This window comes from Giraffa tippelskirchi, chromosome 10 (genome assembly GCF_054371585.1).
Source record: "Giraffa tippelskirchi isolate mGirTip1 chromosome 10, T2T-mGirTip1v1.2.pri, whole genome shotgun sequence".
In the NCBI taxonomy this organism is placed as follows: domain Eukaryota; kingdom Metazoa; phylum Chordata; class Mammalia; order Artiodactyla; family Giraffidae; genus Giraffa; species Giraffa tippelskirchi.
The window spans coordinates 138,301,288-138,319,505 of record NC_137284.1 but is presented as its reverse complement, the minus strand read 5'-3'; the positions used below and the strand labels follow the sequence as shown (position 1 = coordinate 138,319,505).

Sequence of the window (18,218 nt, the reverse complement as noted above, 5' to 3'; positions counted from 1 at the left end):
GATAAAAAAAAAAAAAAGACTAGCTTCATGAATGGGACTTTTTTAGGGAGCATCACTCAGGTCAAGTTGTGACAGTGGTCTAGGAACAGGGCTTTTGATGATGCTCCAAATTCATCTGCCCTATTCAGTGGCTAAAAGGCTGCTGGCTTTCAGAGCTAGTATGGTTCTGAGGCCCTGCTTTTCAAGGCTACCATGAAGCTGGGAAGAGGGCATGAAGTAGAGCAAGTTAAAATACCAGAATACAAGGGCCTCCCAGGTGGCACTAGTGGTAAAGAACCCGCCTGTCAATGCTAGGAGACGTAAGAGATGCAGGTTCAATCCCTGGTTTGGGAAGATCCCCTGGAGGAGGACATGACAACCCACTCCAGTATTCTTGCCTAGAGAATTGCATGGACAGGGGAGCCTGGCAGGCTATGGTCCATAGTGTTGCAAAGAGCTGGGCACGACTGAAGTGACTGAGCACACATAGCAAACAAAATACTGGAAAGCTTACTGTTTTTATGAAAATTCAGCAGTTCATCTTGAATAAATATTTCTAGGATTGTTGCAAGCCTTTGGCTATTTTCTAAAGTGCTGAAAAAGTTGATTTTGAAATTTACAGTAGTATTGTCATTGCTTTTATGGAGGGGTGGATTTTCAGAGGTCCTTCATTCATATTTCCAAAGTGCTTCTCATTCTGTCTGTGCTTTTAACCACTATGTACGTTGCCTCTGTTCTTTGATGTCTAATTATGGCCCATGTCTATTTATTGTTAGCCATGAAAGTCCAGTCTTTGATTTCATTGAGAGCTGCTTGCGAAATAAACATGAAATGGTGATTTATGAAGCTGCTTCAGCTATCATCCATCTTCCTAACTGTACTGCAAGGGAGTTGGCACCTGCTGTTTCAGGTTAGTTGTATATTTGATAACTGGCTTTAGTTTATAGTCTTATTTTTTTTAAATTTCATAGGTCTGCCGAATAGGTATTTTTGAACCTTAGCTCTGTATATATATATAGCCTTTCCATTCTGATATGTAGATGATTTATTTTGGTACTTTAATTATAGTTGTACTTTCATATCCTTGGTTCTACATCCTATTGATTCAACCAGATTGATTCATGGTTGTTTGAATCCTTAGATGTGGAACTTGCAGATACCAAGGGCTGATTGTACCACACCATTTTCTATAAGGTTCTTTAGCATCCTCAGATTTGGGTATCTGCCAGGGGTCCCAGCAGATGTGGAAGGGTGACTATACTTCTCTTTCTGAAGTTATTTCCTCATATTCAGAACATGTAAGTTTTTACTTAGGAAAAAAGTAAAAAAACAAGTAAATTAAGTTTTCTTTCATGTTTAAAAAGCCCATTTTCACTTATAACTATAAATATTCGTATTCTTTAAATTCAGATATTAATGGGTATATTATTTTTTTAGGAAAAAGAATAAACTTTGTTTCCTATATTTAAAGTTTTTATAACTCAACAAAAAGTACTTTTTCTAGTTTTGATGGTGTATTTTTCATGTGAATTTTTGATGCTATGGTCTAATTTCCTTATGTGTATTTTTAATATGATTCTTCATGTGCTGTATTTTCAGAAATATGCTAAATGTTGAAATGAGCTATGTTAACAGTGACCCTTTTTCTTTCCTAGTTCTTCAGCTTTTCTGTAGTTCTCCTAAGCCAGCTTTGAGATATGCAGCTGTGAGGACCTTGAACAAGGTAGGGGTTCCTTTTCTAACTATTGTTTTGTATCAATGTTTGATTGAGAAACATTAAATTGAAGCATTTAGCTTTCTGTCCAAAGTTCAGTTCAGTTCAGTCGCTCAGTCATGTCTGACTCTTTGCAACCCCATGAACCGCAGCACGCCAGGCCTCCCTGTCCATCACCAACTCCCGGAGTCCACCCAAACCCATGTCCATCGAGTCGATGATGCCGTCTAACCATCTCATCCTCTGTCGTCCCCTTCTCCTGCCCTCAATCTTTCCCAGCATCAGAGTCTTTCCCAATGAATCAGCCCTTCACATCAGGTGGCCAAAGTATTGGAGTTTCAGCTTCACCATCATTCCTTCCAATGAACACCCAGGACTGATCTCCTTTGGGATGGACTGTTTGGATCTCTTTGCAGTCCAAAGTTAGTAGATATGATTTATGGGCTTCACTTTTGTAGCACCTCACTTGCATTTGTGGCCTTACATATGGCCATAGATAGTATTATTCAACTAAGGATTATAATTCATTTCTGACTTTAAGCATTTTACATTCAAGAGCCGTACCATCCAATATGATGGACATTAGCCATAAGTGGCTGTTTCCATTTAAGTCAATTATAATTAAATAAAAATTTAAAAATTCAGTTCCTCAGTCATTCCAGTCACACTTCATGTGCTCAATAGCCATGTGTTGTTATTGATTATCATATTAGATGCTGCATATATAAAATATTTCAATCATTGCAGAAAGTTCTCTTGGACAAGACTGGTCTATAGCAACACTGTCCAGTAGAAACACTTACATGAGTCACATGTGTAATTTTACATTTTATTGTAACCACATTAAATTTTTTTATGATGAGATCAGTTTTAATAATACATCTTATTTACCATCATGTTTATAAAATTTATCTCTGATAATTTTATACTGATTGCATATTGATACATTTTTACCTTCTAGTTTTTCATACTAAGTCTTTGATATCTAGTTTATTTTGTATTTACAGCATACCTCAATTTGGAATAGTCATATTTCAAATGCTTAGTAGTCACATGTGATTATTGGCTACCATATTGGACAGCATAAATCTGGAGGATACAGTGCAAAGCACAGGATGAATTAAATAACTATAAAAATTTTAAGTGAAAGTTTAATATTATAGAAGACTGATCTAATGTATTTACATACTACATTAGATTATAAATTAATTGTATGAACAATTGGAGAAGAAAGAAATTTAGAGCAGCCAAGGAAGAAGCTTTTATAGAGCAATATGAATTGTATTTTGAAGAGTTGATATAGGTGTACATTCCTTCGCCTATAATCTTGCAGCCAAATGTATCTGAGAACTCACCAATTTTTGAATTTTAGAGAGGTAGTATCGTGCCAGCTCTTAAATTAATACTAACTCCTTTGTGCCTGGAGCAATTAGACACAGACACGTTAATATTTCTGCTTTACATGTATGACTATCCTCACTAACTGGAATATATTAATACTTAGTTTTACATTAGTTTGGGTCATGTTTTGCTGTGAAGTGAATTTTGATGCCAGTACTTTGCTGAGTTTTAAAAATTTTAGCATTGTGTGGTAAAGGATTCTATACCAGTACTGGGTTAGGCAGAGAAGTGAACATCATCAATAAAAGCGAAGAATCAGGTCAATGACAGACATGTTTTAGTGACCATCTCCAATCCAGTTTGGCTGGAGTTTGCTTGCTTAAATACCAGAAGTGTTGTAAGTGATCCTAAGTTTAAGTATCTTTGAGCAATGTTTATCATTCTAGCTCCTACTTTCAGAGATCCTAACATCAAGTAGAATAGATAACCATGAACACATGTACTATGAGGAGAAACAGTCCAACTGTAGTAAAAGACAGACTATGATATTGTTATAAAGGTTATAGAAACCTATGAAGATAAAGTGCTATGCAGTACTGTAGCAGTTAATCATTTATCAAATAATATAGCATACTTTATTAAGCCAAAGCATTCATCTTGAAATAATTATTTAACTTCTGCTGTTTCATTTAGATTTTCAAAAGCCATTTACCTTAATCAAAATTCATATTTTCCTCTCTTATTTTTTAAAACGCTGGTCTTTATTAGTAGCAATTTGCTTAATTTTTTTTCTTGCCCTTTGACAAGGTGGCAATGAAGCACCCCTCTGCTGTTACTGCCTGCAATCTGGACCTAGAAAACTTGATCACAGACTCAAACAGAAGCATTGCTACCCTGGCCATTACTACGCTTCTCAAAACAGGAAGTGAGAGCAGTGTGGACAGGCTCATGAAGCAGATATCATCCTTTGTGTCTGAAATCTCAGATGAGTTCAAGGTAGGAGTTTAAATATGACCATGTTTTCTCCCAGGCTCTGGCTTACCCATTTCTGTTCTTAATAGTGTCTTTTGATGAACAGAAGTTTTAAATTTTTACGAAGTCTGATTTATTAATTTTTTTCTTTCACAGTTATTGCTTTCAGTGTCCTCAAAAACGTTTCTCTAAGTCTTCAAGATACTTTGTTTTATTGTGAATGTTTTACTTTATTGTGAAGTTTTAGCTTTTACATTTTGGTCTGCGATCCAACTTGAATTAATATTTGTGTGTAAGTTCAGGTTTTTTTCCATTGTGATTTTCAGTTATTCCAGCATAATTTAAAACATTTTTCTTTCCCCACTGGAGTGCTTGACATCTTTGTCTAAAAAGCAGATAACCATATAATTGTAGGTATGTTTCTGGGATGCTTATCACATTCTGTGGAACTATTTGTTGGTCCTATTCCAGTATCACACTGTATCAATTAATGTAGCTTTATGGTACCTCTTAAATGTGTGGTCTCCCAACGTTTTCCTTTTTTGTAATATTTTAGTTCCTTTGCTTCCCATATAAAATTTAGAATCAGATTATAATTTCTGTAAAACAAAAGCCTTCTAGGATTATGATTGGAGTTGTGTTAAATCTATAATCAATTTGGGGAAAACTAACAGGTTAATAATATTTATTCTTCAGTTCATGAATATGGCATACCTCTCCCTTTATTTAGGTCTTCTTTAATTTTCTGAGCAATGTTTGATAGCATTTACTCTAGAGGTCTTGCACATCTTTTGTTAAATTTATATCTAAATATTTTATGGTTTTTAAAATCCATTTTATTAACATTTCTATTTCATTGTTGCTACTAGTATTATATTAAAAATACTTTTTTTAACTTTCCCATAACTCAATATTCTTGCTAAGTTCCCTTATTTTTTTTTAAGTTCCCTTATTGGTTCTAGTAGTTATTATATACATCCCTTAGGATTGTTTTATGTAAATAATCATGTTATTTGTGAATAGATACTTCATTTCCAATTCAAGTACCTTTCCTTTTTTTTCTTGCCTTATTAAAATGGCTAGGACTTCCAAAAAAGAATTCACCCATATTTTCTTCTAGTATAGGTGTAATTTCATATTAAATACAGTGTTGAGTAGAACTGGTAAGAATGTGTCGAAGAAAATCAAAATAGCAATAAATTTTTAGTTAGATGAATTAAAGTAAAAAGATTTTATTCCTGCATTTTTATTTAATTCTCAGTCAAGAGGTATAACTGACCCTATTTACTCTCTTCTTGTATTTACCTACTTTTAAAAAACCAACTTAGCCTGTGTATTCAAGTAGACATTTTGAATCTTTGGGAAACCTTTGGAGGTTATGGAGTTCATTTTGTAGTGTAGTTTATTGAATGCATCTCCTACGTGTGAATGTTTGGATACTTTGCAATATTCTGTGATTACAGATAATGCTGCAGTGGACAACCTTATGTATATGTTTTCTTGAAATTTTGGTGGTGTGTCCTAACGGTAAATTTCTAGAATTTCATATGCTAGGTTGAAGAGGAGATAAATATGTAGTTTCATAGAGAATGTAAAATTCTACTAGCCTGTTTCCCCATACCCTCACCATTAGAGTACATATAGTATTTTGAAGTTTTTCCAACCAGATGGGCTAGAAAGGGTATCTCAGTGTAGTTTTAACTTGAATTTCTCTTATTGTGAGGGAAGGTAAACATCTTTTCATATTTTTAAAGATCATTTAATATCTTTTTGAATATTGTCTGCTCTTGTCTTTTTCTAATTTTCTATAGGATTTTTGGTCTTTTGTTTCCTTTACTAAAGTTTTTGTATATTAGGGATATTAGTTCTTTATCTGTGAAATGTGTTATGATATTTTCTCCCAATTTGTCATTTGTCCTTTGATTTTTCTCATGATACTTTGGTCATGCACAAGTTTTTAATTTTTATGCAAATTTGTTGATCTTTTCTTTTACTGCATTGGGCTTTTGAGTAATAAGAATTCACCTGTGGTGGGGAAAAAAAGAATTCACTCATGTTTTCTTCTAGTATAGGTATAATTTCATATTAAATGTATGATCCATTAGGTTTTATTATTATATTTATATAGAATGAGAAATAGATCTTACAATTTTCCAATAACTATCTAGTTGTCCACCCTGCCCCCAATTTTATTTAAAGGGCTGTCTTTGCCCCGTATTTGAGATATCACTTTTACCATATACTGAAGTTCCATATTTATTAATACTTGGGTCTGTTTGGAGGCTTTCTGTTCTATTCTGTTGTTCTCTTTATTCATATATCAGTACCACACACTGTTTTAAATATTTGTATTAAATATTTTACTAAATATTTTAAAAATTTGTATTAAATATGTGTATTAAATATTTTAAAAATTTGTAAGGATGTTTTAGTATCTGTTAGTCTCCTCTCATAGCTCTTTATTTTCCTTAGCTGTTTTTACATGCTTATATTTCTTTTGAACTTTAGTATTAGCTCATTTAGTGGCTTCATGGCATTTTTATTGAGATCACATTAAATTTATAAGTTTTCTTAGGGGAGAACAGTAATAATTTTGAGATATCCTAACCAAGAACAAATGATATTTTAAAATTTAAGTCTACTTTTGTGCCTTTCATGAATATTTTATGGTACTTTTGTATTAGATTTGAATGTTTTAAAAATTCTTTTCTTATGTACTTTATTGTTTCTATTATAAATCTTCTTTTATTCATTATATCTTCTAAGTAGTTATGATTCATGTGTATGAATAGTATTATTTTTGCATGTTAACTTTACAACCTGCTACCTTGCTGAATTATTTTATTGAGTTATTTTTATCATCAATTCTCTGAAGTTTTCCACATTATTTTGTTATATCATCTGAAAATAAAGATGATTTTGTCTTTTATTTTCTAATTTTTATTATTCAATTGTTTTATCCTGTCTACTCAGGTTGGCTGATAGTGCCAGATTAATGTCAAATAATAGTCAAGATAGTAGCATCCTTTTTTTGTTTCTGATCTTAAAGCAAATGACTCTTGGGGTTCTCTATTAAGTAATAGCTGCCAATAGGATTGAGGGAGTACGTGTGTGTGTATGCATAAAATGAAAGTTTCCATCCATTCCTATCTTACATTTTAAAGAATTTTTAAGGGACTTCCCTTGTCCAGTGGTTAAGAATCCACCTGCCAGTGCAGGGGACGTCCAGTTCCCTGGTCCAGGAACTAAGATCCCATGTGCAACAGAACAACTAAGCCCATGTACCACAAATACTGATGCCTGTGTATTCTAGAGCCTGTGCTTTGCAATAAGAGAAGCCACCGCCACAAGAAGCCTGCTCGCTGCAACTAGCCCCCGCTTGCCACACCTAGAGAAAGCCCACGCACGGCAATGAAGAGCCCGTGTGCCACAACAAAGACCCAGCACAGCCAAAAATAAATAAATGGAAAATAAAGAATTTTTATTAGGAATGAGTGTTGGATTTTATCAAAGGCTTTTCAGCATCTATGGATATAGTCATATTCTTTTTCTTCTTAGACTCATTAATATTGATGAATTATATTAATTTTCTAATGTCAAACCATTCTTGCATTCTTGGTATACATTCCATTTCATCATGGGATATTATTTTCTTACTGTAGGATTGGAGTCTGTTAGCCAGTATATCACTTGGAATTTTTGTATCAATATTCACAAATTTCCATCTATAATTTTTCTTTTTGCACATATACTGTCTTTATTAGGTTTATATGTCATTGCTTCATAAAGATTGTGGTTATTTCCCTTCATTTCCTATGCTCTGAAGCAACATATATAGATTTGGGACTATCCAGTTATTGGGGGACAATTCTCCAGTCTCCATAAATTTCTTGCATTTCTGCACACCCAGCAAATTATACACTAACTGCCCTTTGTTTCCTACTATACCAGTTTTGTTCCCTTTGTATAGTACAAAGTTTCTTCCAATCTCAAAAGATGTAAGCATCTCCCTTAAGTAGTAAAGGGCAGGTTTCCATACAGCCCTAGAAGAGACAGTCAGTCCTCCCTATAGAGCAAGAAGCAAACATGCTTATTGCCCAGTGTAATAAACATGATGTTTCCCTTCTGAATAAATGACAGGCATGCTTACTGCCCACTGTCAAATATTCAAGTTCCATATCTCAGATTCTCCTGTAATGCTGCCTACTGTGGGCTCAAGTGTTATCTGGTCCTTTTTGCATCGTCCTGTAGGTACTGGGGCTCAGAAAACTGAGCCCCAAATGCCGATACACTGGCTACTGCTTTTGCTGTGAGTAAATAACTGTCTTTCATTTCTCATTCAGGAATCCTTGTGTTCTCTTCTGGCATCCATGAAATTATGGTAGTCTAAAGTTTGCAAGTAGGGTAAAAGTCTCACACCCTTTTTACTTCTTGACACTGGTCTTTAAAGTTCTGGTAAAAATTTCCTAGAAACCATTTTGTGAAGTAGTTCCTTGGTAACTTTCTCTGTTTCTTCTCTGGAAAGCAGTCTGTTTAACTTTTTTATCTTTCCTGTTCACTTTAAAATTTTTATGTGAAAATTTTAAATGTAAAATTTTAAAATATGCTCGAAGCTTATTTTGCTTTGGAGCAAAGGGAGGGGGTCCCTTGAATGCACTTCATTTTTACATTGCTTTCTATTTTCCTTTCCTCTTTGATTTTCTTTCACAAAGAACCATTATTGTCATTTTAGTTAATTATGGTACCTTCTTAGCTTGTGGTAAATAAGAGGGAATGTATGCTTAGTAGCTAAACTTAAAAAGATGAATGTCCTTTCTGTGTTTTTCTCTAGGTGGTAGTTGTACAGCTATTATAAAAGGTGCATGTCCTTTTTGTTTGTTTTTCTACAGGTCGTGGTTGTACAAGCTATTAGTGCTCTTTGTCAGAAATACCCTCGAAAGCACAGCGTCATGATGACTTTCCTCTCCAACATGCTCCGAGATGATGTAGGTAGATTGCTTTTTAATTATGGGAAGTTGCGCGCTTCAATTCTTATACCCTAGTGTTTAAAGCAGCTTTCTTTATAATCTCAGAATGCCTGTCAAATAGTATTCTCAATTGTAGCTTCTGTCTTATTACTAGACATATTATTGCTTTTGACTTTCCCACTTGGAGGGAAAAAACATTTTTGTTTCTTTCAGAAGGGAAGGGAAATGAAATTTGAATGTTATATCATAAGCCTTGGAGTAAAATCATTTTTCCAAAAAAGTGCCCTCAGAGTGAATGGCAGTTTTTCTTTTTTGCCAGGGAGGCTTTGAATATAAGCGAGCCATCGTGGACTGCATAATCAGCATTGTGGAAGAGAACCCTGAGAGTAAAGAGGCAGGTCTAGCCCACCTCTGTGAATTCATTGAGGACTGTGAACACACAGTTCTGGCTACTAAGATCCTACACTTGTTGGGCAAAGAGGGCCCCAGAACACCTATCCCCTCCAAGTATATCCGCTTTATTTTTAATAGGGTCGTCCTGGAGAATGAGGCCATCAGAGCTGGTGAGTCATTGGAGGACTGATGATGAGCATAACTGGTGATCTTGGGAAATGCTTAACTCAAGGGGTGATAATGAAATTGGAAAATGACATTGCAATGTCTATTTGGTGGTGGGATCTTGGAGCATACTTAGGCCTCAGATATACAGCTTGCTCTTTGTATGCCAATTTCCATCCTGATTTCAGCCTTGTATCAGAGACAAATAACCCTTGACCTTCGGATTGACAGATTTTGATGGTGTCATCCATTTATTTCAGAGTTAAGGCTTCAAGTATGAATGTCTTTGAAATTTGTCTCCCACTGTAACTTTTAAATGACTTTTTGAACAGATCTTAGGAATTTTTTTACTTCCCTCTCTCTAATTATTCCTTCTCCTTAGCATGTGAACTGGTCCAAATCTCTCCTGTTAAAACTATAGGCCTTCATTTGATTCATTGTCTCTCACTAAGTACTGACCATATTTCCTGTTATGGAACCTTGAAGCAGCCATTACCAGCTGCCTCTCTGAACTTACTTTCCATTTTCTATTCAATTCCCTATAATCTTGCTCTCTCCCTTAAAAATCTTCTGAAGCTATTTTTTAAAAAATTACTTAGAAGCTAGCTGGAAAATCAGGTCAGACACTCTAATGTTCTTATGCTTGTTCACCTCAGTCAATTTGATGGGCTGTGTTGACTAAACACTTCATGAAACTCTCTTCGCCTTGGTTTCCACAAATAGCCTGCATCTTTCCATTATTCCTCAGTCTTCTTTACAGAGCTTCTCTTACATTCCTTAAAAGTTAGTTTTCTTTAGGGGGTTGTCTTCTCAACATCCACATTCTTTCTGGTGATCATTTTCAGAGTTCTGCTGATATGCTATGGCATTGCAGTCATGTCTCTCTCCTGAACTTGTATGTTTAGCTGTCTCAGGCACTTCAGATTCAGCTTGAAATTCAAACTGTCCCAAACAGAAATCCTTACCTATATTGTCCACTCAGTTGCAAGACTAGAACCTTATTCCATTGTTTTATAACTCCCGTTTACCTTTTGGCAAAGTTCTGTCCGTTCTGTCCCCTCAATATGTATTTCTTCGTTCTCTTTTTTTTCTCAGTTTTCCTGAGGGCTGTGTTAGGCTCCCATCCATTTCAGATGCCCAGTTAGTCCGACTGCGTGTACTCTCACCCTCATCCAGTATATTCTCCACACTCTGATACCAAAATGGGCATTGCATACAAAATCTGCTCACAAATTTAGTGTAGCACACCCTGCTGCAGATACACAGATTCATCCTGTATTTGACTCCTGTTAATAATAATTTTGAGGTTAAACCGGAACCTGTTTTTGTTTTGTGTCTAGTCTCTCACTTGTCTCCTCCTGCTCTCCAGCGTAGGTCCAGTGCTTCAGCCTTACTCAGCTGCATCCAGTCCCAGAATCATTCCACACTTGATTCTCTGGCCTGAGCGCCTTGGTACTTTTCATTTCTCTTTCTCTCAAATACTCTTTTCCTGCCTTTTCCTCTGGCTAACTCTACTTGTTCTGCAAGCTTTAGTGCAGGTAGTTAAGTGTGAGCTCCTTGTCTGTCTGCTCCTCCAGTTTTGACTTAACGTTCCTTTCTCTGCTCATATAGTATCCAGGATGTGGTTCTACCATGGATTTACTGTGTTGTAACTATCTATTTACACCTGTCTTTCCCACTAGACTACAACTCCTTGAGGTCAGGGTCTGCATCTTTTATCTTTTTACCTTCAGCACTTAGCACAAGTCCTGACAAAAGTTAAGTAAGCAATAAATCTTTGTTGGTACAGTGAATTTTAATAATAGAGTTTTGGGTGTTTTTTTCCCTATGTGTGGGGCTGGTTGTTTGAGGTTTGTTTTGTTGTTCTTTAGTCGCTAAGTTGTGTCCCACTCTTTTGCGACCCCATGGACTATAATCCGCCAGGCTCCTCTGTAAGGAGTCAGACTGAAGAACAGCTCATATAAGAAATACATATGATCCTTTTTCCTCAATGCATAGAGGGTTTTCTTATTCAGAGCTCTCTTGGACCCACTTTCTATTTCTATTTATGCTTAAATGGAGCAAGGAAATAAGAACAAGAAATTCACAATAAAACAGTGAGAGTTTGTTTCAACTGAACATGGGGAAACTCCTCTAATTTTTTTCTTAATAATTATTGCTTAACTCTGTGAAGTCAATATTCATGTTGTTTCATTTTATGCTCCATTATAGCTGCTGTGAGTGCTTTGGCAAAATTTGGGGCTCAGAATGAGAATCTTCTCCCAAGCATCTTAGTACTCCTACAAAGGTAACTAAAAGAATTATAAAAAAAAAAAAAGGAATGCCATGTGACTGAATAGATAATTCCTCATTGTACCGTATCAAATGCCTTGCAGGGCCTAAGAGTAGAGCTGATGGAGAAAGTCAGGGGCAAATGGCGTTTTCCTTACTCTTGGTAATTTTGCATGTGCTAAGTACATACAAAATTTGACTTCTAATTTCTCATGCATGATTTTGAGAAAGTGACTTAAATACACATGCCTCAATTTGTATAGCAGGGGCCAACTTCAAAGAGCTTCACTGTGTAGAGTTGAAAATACCAGCTTTTCATGGTCTCCTTGACTCTCTATTTGATGAGGAAAAGACTTGCTTTAGCAAACACTCCGTGATTGCATCTTGCAGTTGAAGCAGAAAAATTATAAGCCAAAAGCTGGCTGATTTAAATAAAACAAGTTGCCATTTAAGTAGTTTCAGTGCCTGGGTTCAAAATGCTTTCTAGTATGCTTGGAAAGTCTAATATTGCCAGTTTTTAATTTGTAGAAGTCTAAATCTTTACCAGGGTCATGTGGTTGCAGATCAAAGCACAGACTCCAAACTGCTATCTTATGCTACTGTGTTCTTCCTAATCATTTTAATGCCTACTTATGTAGTGCTTCTGATTCATAATGACACCATTTCTTTACCAATTCAGAACAATACCCAGGATGTATGGAGATTTTAGGAGCCATTGTTGGCTGTTGTTGAGGCCTTGTATTACGGTAGTATCAGATGGCCTGGATCGTGTCCATTAGGCATAGTGGTAAAGCTCTGGATATCTTTTAGAGTGCTATGACATGCCTATTCTGTATCCCCTGGACAGGTGTATGATGGATACTGATGATGAGGTACGGGATAGAGCTACCTTCTATCTGAATGTGCTGCAGCAGAGGCAGATGGCACTGAATGCTACATATATCTTCAATGGTCAGTGAGAGCCAAGAATGGAGACAAATATACTTTTGTTCTACAAGTGGTGTCTTGGAAGCATATTTCATGATTTGCATATAAGCTGGCTTCACTAGGCAGAATGCTTGGTTTCTGTCTTTGAATGCATTTCCATTTCTAGAGAAACCTAAAGTATGTGAAAGTCCAAAGAATATTGCTTGTTCCTGGTTCTCATTGAGCTCCCTCTTGGATGGGCTTACCTTTTTCCCTTTTCTTATGCTATCTTTGTTTCCACATGGCTCTATTGCTTTGTTTTCTGGAAGATACTTCCATTTTATTGCAAATATGTATGCTCAGCTCTTGTGCTTCCTCACATGGAATTATAAGTGCCTATATTCTTTAATAATTTAGATTATAAATCTGTGGTTATAGTTTTCTTTAGAAAGCTTAGATAAATATTACAAATCTGGACCTGTCTGGATCCTAGGATTGGCAAGAAGTTCTAGTGCTGAGAGTTTTCTGTTTCATAGGTCTAACAGTCTCTGTACCAGGGATGGAGAAAGCCTTACACCAGTACACGCTGGAGCCTTCAGAAAAGCCCTTTGATTTGAAATCTATTCCTCTTGCTATGGCTCCTGTCTTTGAACAGAAAGCAGGTAATGGGAATGCTTTGTTTTTAAACTGTGTATAGTTTTACACCAGTAAAATATACCGTTGGCATATTTTTTCTAATATTTCTTTTAATGGTCACTCCTAAATCTTACAGAACTAAGATGAATGATATTTTTAAAATTAGGGTTTTAAAATTTTTTCCTTATTTTCTCATGAAAGCAAGAATATGAAGTGCGACATAGAATGAAAGTTTTTTTTTTTTAATGCTAAGTGTTACGGCTTTTGAAGTTAGTAGTCAGTGTTTCAGAGCAGTAATTGTGTTGTCACCTCCTATTTTTGTTTTCTGATGTTGATTAACTTCTTAGTTAACTTTTCTTTTGGAGGCTTAAAAAAATAAAGGGACAAAGTGTGTAGTGGTTCAAACCAAAAATGAAAGATCTTATGCTCTTAACATTTTCAGTTTTTTGTTGTTGATACTACATAAGTAGTTTTTCCTATTTGAATAGCGAGATTTGTTTTATAAACTGTTCCTCCTTTTAAGAGTAATTTTTAAAAATATTCTGGTCCATTAAAGCAAATTCTGTATTTTTATTTATTTATTTTTATTTTTTATTTTTTTTAAAGCAAATTCTGTATTTTTAGAACTTGCTTTATTTATTTCATGAAGTATGTTCACTAAATACACTTTGAGTGTCCCTCCAAAAATGGTGACAAAGAACCTCCTGGTATGATTTAGCAATAGCTCCTTATGTATCTGCTGGAAGTTTCTGTCCTCATCTCCTGTATGCATGTTTGACTTGATAGTGAGAGGGAAGGCTCACTTAACTGCTCATTCCTGTCTCTGTAGAAATCACACTGGTGTCTACTAAGCCCGAGAAGCTGGCTCCTTCCAGGCAAGACATTTTCCAAGGTATGATGATTTGATGTGTAGAGGAAGTAGCCCAGTTCCCTAGGCATTGAAACTATAATGAAGGCCGCCACTTTTTATTCAATTTGATTAGTTCTCAGTATGGGAAATCTTTATATGACTGAATATAATTTACTGTCATAGCTTACTTTTGTTAGGACTACCCAAATCTGTGGGACTTAGCAATTTCCAGTTGTCAGCTTACTGAGAATGTTGTTCTTACCCTGCATCTTGGTTAACGGGACTCAAATTCTATGAAATTAGGAATTAAGTTTCTTTCTTTTTTTTTTTTTTTTGCTTTTAGTAATTAACTGAAGTGAAGTGAAAGTTGCTCAGTTGTGTCTGACTCTTTGTGACCCCCTGGACTATACAGTCCATGGTATTTTCCAGGCCAGGATACTGGAGTGGATAGCCTTTCCCTTCTTCAGGGGATCTTCCCAACCCAGGGATTGAACCCAGGTCTCCCGAACTGCAGGCAGATTCTTTACCATCTGAGCCACCAGGGAAGCCCAATTAACTGTATAAAGTCTTATTTAAAAGATTACTTCACTAAAGCTTGGGGACATATTATTGAGTGTTCTTAAAACATTTTAGCTACCCAGAGTAATATCTTCCCCTGTCTTCCTTTTCTTCATTCCTTTCCTTTTTTCTTGATAGAACAACTGGCTGCCATTCCTGAATTTATGAATCTAGGACCCTTGTTCAAGTCTTCTGAGCCTGTTCAACTTACAGAAGCAGAGACAGAATATTTTGTTCGTTGTGTCAAGCACATGTTTACCAATCACATTGTGTTCCAGGTGAGAGAAGTGCCATAACTTGCTCTGGTAAGGGATTTAGTATTAATTCTCCTTTAGTTTAGACTACACAGAAGAACTGTACGAAGAAGATCTTCATGACCCAGTTAATCATGATGGTGTGATCACTTACCTAGAACCAGACATCCTGGAATATGAAGTCAAGTGGGCCTTAGGAAGCATCACTACGAACAAAGCTAATGAAGGTGATGGAATTCCAGTCGAGCTATTTCAAATCCTAAAAGATGATGCTGTGAAAGTGCTGCACTCAATGTGCCAGCAAATTTGGAAAACTCAGCAGTGGCCACTGGAAAAGGTCAGTTTTCATTCCAGTCCCTAAGAAAGGCAATGAATGCCAAAGAATGCTCAAACTACCACACAATTGTGCTCATCTCACATGCTAGTAAAGTAATGTTCAAAATTCTCCAAGCCAAGCTTCAGCAATATGTGAACTGTGAACTTCCAGATGTTCAAGCTGGCTTTAGAAAAGGCAGAGGAACCAGAGATCAAATTGCCAACATCTGCTGGATCATTGAAAAAGCAAGAAAGTTCCAGAAAAACATCTACTTCTGCTTTACTGACTATGCCAAAGCCTTTGACTGCGTGGACTGTGTGGAAATCACAATAAACTGTGGAAAATTCTTCAAGAGATGGGAAACCAGACCATCTGACCTGTCTCTTGAGAAACCTGTATGCAGGTCAGGAAGCAACAGTTAGAACTGGACATGGAACAACAGACTGGTTCCAAATAGGAAAAGGAGTATGTCAAGGCTGTATGTGGTCACCCTACTTGTTTAACTTATATGCAGAGTACATCATGAGAAACGCTGGGCTGGAGGAAGCACAAGCTGGAATCAAGATTGCCAGAGGAAATATCAGTAACCTCAGATATGCTGATGACACCACCCGTATGGCGGAAAGTGAAGAAGAACTAAAGAGCCTCTTGATGAACATGAAAGAAGAGAGTGAAAAAGTTGGCTTAAAGCTCAATATTCAGAAAACTAAGATCATGGCATCCGGTCCCACCACTTCATGGGAAATAAATGGGGAAACAGTGTCAGACTTTATTTTTGGGGGGCTCCCAAATCACTGCAGATGGTGACTGCAACCATGAAATTAAAAGACGCTTGCTCCTTGGAAGGAAAGTTATGACCAACCTAGACAGCATATTAAAAAGCAGAGGCATTTCTTTGCCAACAAAGGTCCGTCTAGTCAAGGCTATGGTTTTTCCAATAGTCATGTATGGATGTGAGAGTTAGACTATAAAGAAAGCTGAGCACCAGACAATTGATGCTTTTGAACTGTGGTGTTGGAGAAGACTCTTGAGAGTCCCTTGGACTGCAAGGAGATCCAGCCAGTCCATCCTAAAGGAGATCTGAGTGTTCATTCGAAGGACTGATGTTGAAGCTGAAACTCCAATACTTTGGCCCCCTGATGCGAAGAGCTGAGTCGTTTGAAAAGACCCCGATGCTGGGAAAGATTGAAGGTGGAAGGAGAAGCGGACAACAGAGGATGAGATGGTTGGATGGCATCACTGACTCCAAGGACATGAGTTTGGGTGGACTCCGGGAGTTAGTGATGGACCCAGAGGCCTGGCGTGCTGCGGTTTATGGGGTTGCAATGAGTTGGACACAACTGAGTGACTGAACTGAACTGACTGAACTCCTTCAGTTTATGATTCTGGTTCCTTTTTCTAGAGAAGCAACTTGGCAGCATTTTCTGGTTTTGTTTTTTTTTTCCCCTAACTCCACAGCTAAAGAGATAGAGCTTTAAAATATTTGTGTGATGGGCAACTTTTGATGATTTAAACTTAAAAGGACATAAAACTGAAATGTCTGAAAAAGTTGGACAGCATAAAGTGTAACCTGTGAAAAAATGATTGTTGCTTAATATCAGGGTAAATTAAGTGTGTTGTTCCAGAAACTTGGATTTCAATTCGATTCTCAGCAAGCTGTCAGACACTTCTACCATCTTGTTTGGTAGAACTCAATCTCAGGAAAGAGGAAAAGACTGGTGAATAATATAAACAAGAAAGACCTCAAGAATAAGCTTATCCTTGTTGTCTCAAGAAAAATCTTAGGGGGAGACATGCATGATGTTTAGAGAGAGAAGGTTTAATGGATTCCAGAACTGAGGCGGGAGTTATGGGGAGGAAGAAACAATTTACTTGAAAACAGTTCTTTTTCATAACTTTCCTATTTGGTGACTTTTCAGTTTGACTGTACCAATACTCTCAGTGACCAGCTACTGGAGAAAGTGACAGTGCAGGTGGAGCCATCGGAGTCCTATGAAGTGGTGTGTTGTATCCCAGCCCCCAGCCTGCCTTACAATCAACCAGGAGTATGCTATACTCTCGTTCGTTTACCTGAAGATGACTCTACAGCAGGTACTAATACACAGAATGCAAGAGATGTGATTAACAGTGCATTACCACTTGAACTCTTAAATGTCTGGACAGATATTTTGGGTCCAAGAATTTGTTTCTTTTCTGGGATTAATAAATGTAGTGATAATGGTAAATGTATGAAGTTAGTTACTGCTACAGAAATATAATTCTATAACCAAGTTTCTGAGTAAAATACACTGGAAATTTAATCTTAAAAGAGAAACTGAATGTATACAGTGGTCGACTTTCTGCTGAAACAGTATCACCACTAGTGAGGGTGCACATACCTGATGTCCCCTATGAAGGATCATGGCCTGCTTTTCCCTGATGTTTCTTTAGGGCAGCCTAGGACTTTTTAGTTAGTAGATCCATGGCATCATAAAATATATTGTTTTTAAGGGTCCTATAATACAAGGCAAGTGTCTAAGAGTATGTCTCAGCCTAGTGACTGGTTTAACCAACATTTGTGTATCCACAGTTGAGAAAGGCTTTGTGATCTACCTGACCTGTGTGCACTCTTGGGGATTGGGTTAGGAGTGTGGGGGGGTTGGGGGGGGTGTGCGTGGGAAGGAGCGCCAACTGCTAGCGTCAACAGTAGTTACAAATTTGGGGTTCTGAGATCTTATGACCTACCTCCTGTGAATGTCAAGTATTGTACTTGATTTCTTTTCTCCGTTTTCCCACCTGAGTTCTTTTCTTCCCATATTTGCTTCAGAGTATTCACAACTGTTACCCAGTTTGTACCGAAATAAGCACACACGTTGCCTTATATTTTGAACAATTTTTATTACTAGTACAGGAAAAA

The 18,218-nt window shown here is 36.6% G+C and overlaps 1 protein-coding gene across 2 annotated transcripts in view; it reads left to right on the top strand.

Moving 5' to 3' along the window:
- COPG2 (coat protein complex I subunit gamma 2) overlaps positions 1–18,218 on the top strand; it is a 462,375-nt gene that overhangs the window by 65,244 nt on the left and 378,913 nt on the right. For both annotated transcript variants that reach the window (XM_081537057.1, XM_081537058.1), the window contains 11 exons: positions 756–889; positions 1,635–1,702; positions 3,842–4,030; positions 8,896–8,991; positions 9,293–9,536; positions 11,743–11,818; positions 12,650–12,753; positions 13,245–13,370; positions 14,174–14,236; positions 14,891–15,030; positions 17,242–17,413. In XM_081537057.1, the coding sequence (XP_081393183.1) occupies positions 756–889; positions 1,635–1,702; positions 3,842–4,030; positions 8,896–8,991; positions 9,293–9,536; positions 11,743–11,818; positions 12,650–12,753; positions 13,245–13,370; positions 14,174–14,236; positions 14,891–15,030; positions 17,242–17,413 (1,412 nt within the window). The remainder of the gene's footprint in view (positions 1–755; positions 890–1,634; positions 1,703–3,841; positions 4,031–8,895; positions 8,992–9,292; positions 9,537–11,742; positions 11,819–12,649; positions 12,754–13,244; positions 13,371–14,173; positions 14,237–14,890; positions 15,031–17,241; positions 17,414–18,218) is intronic.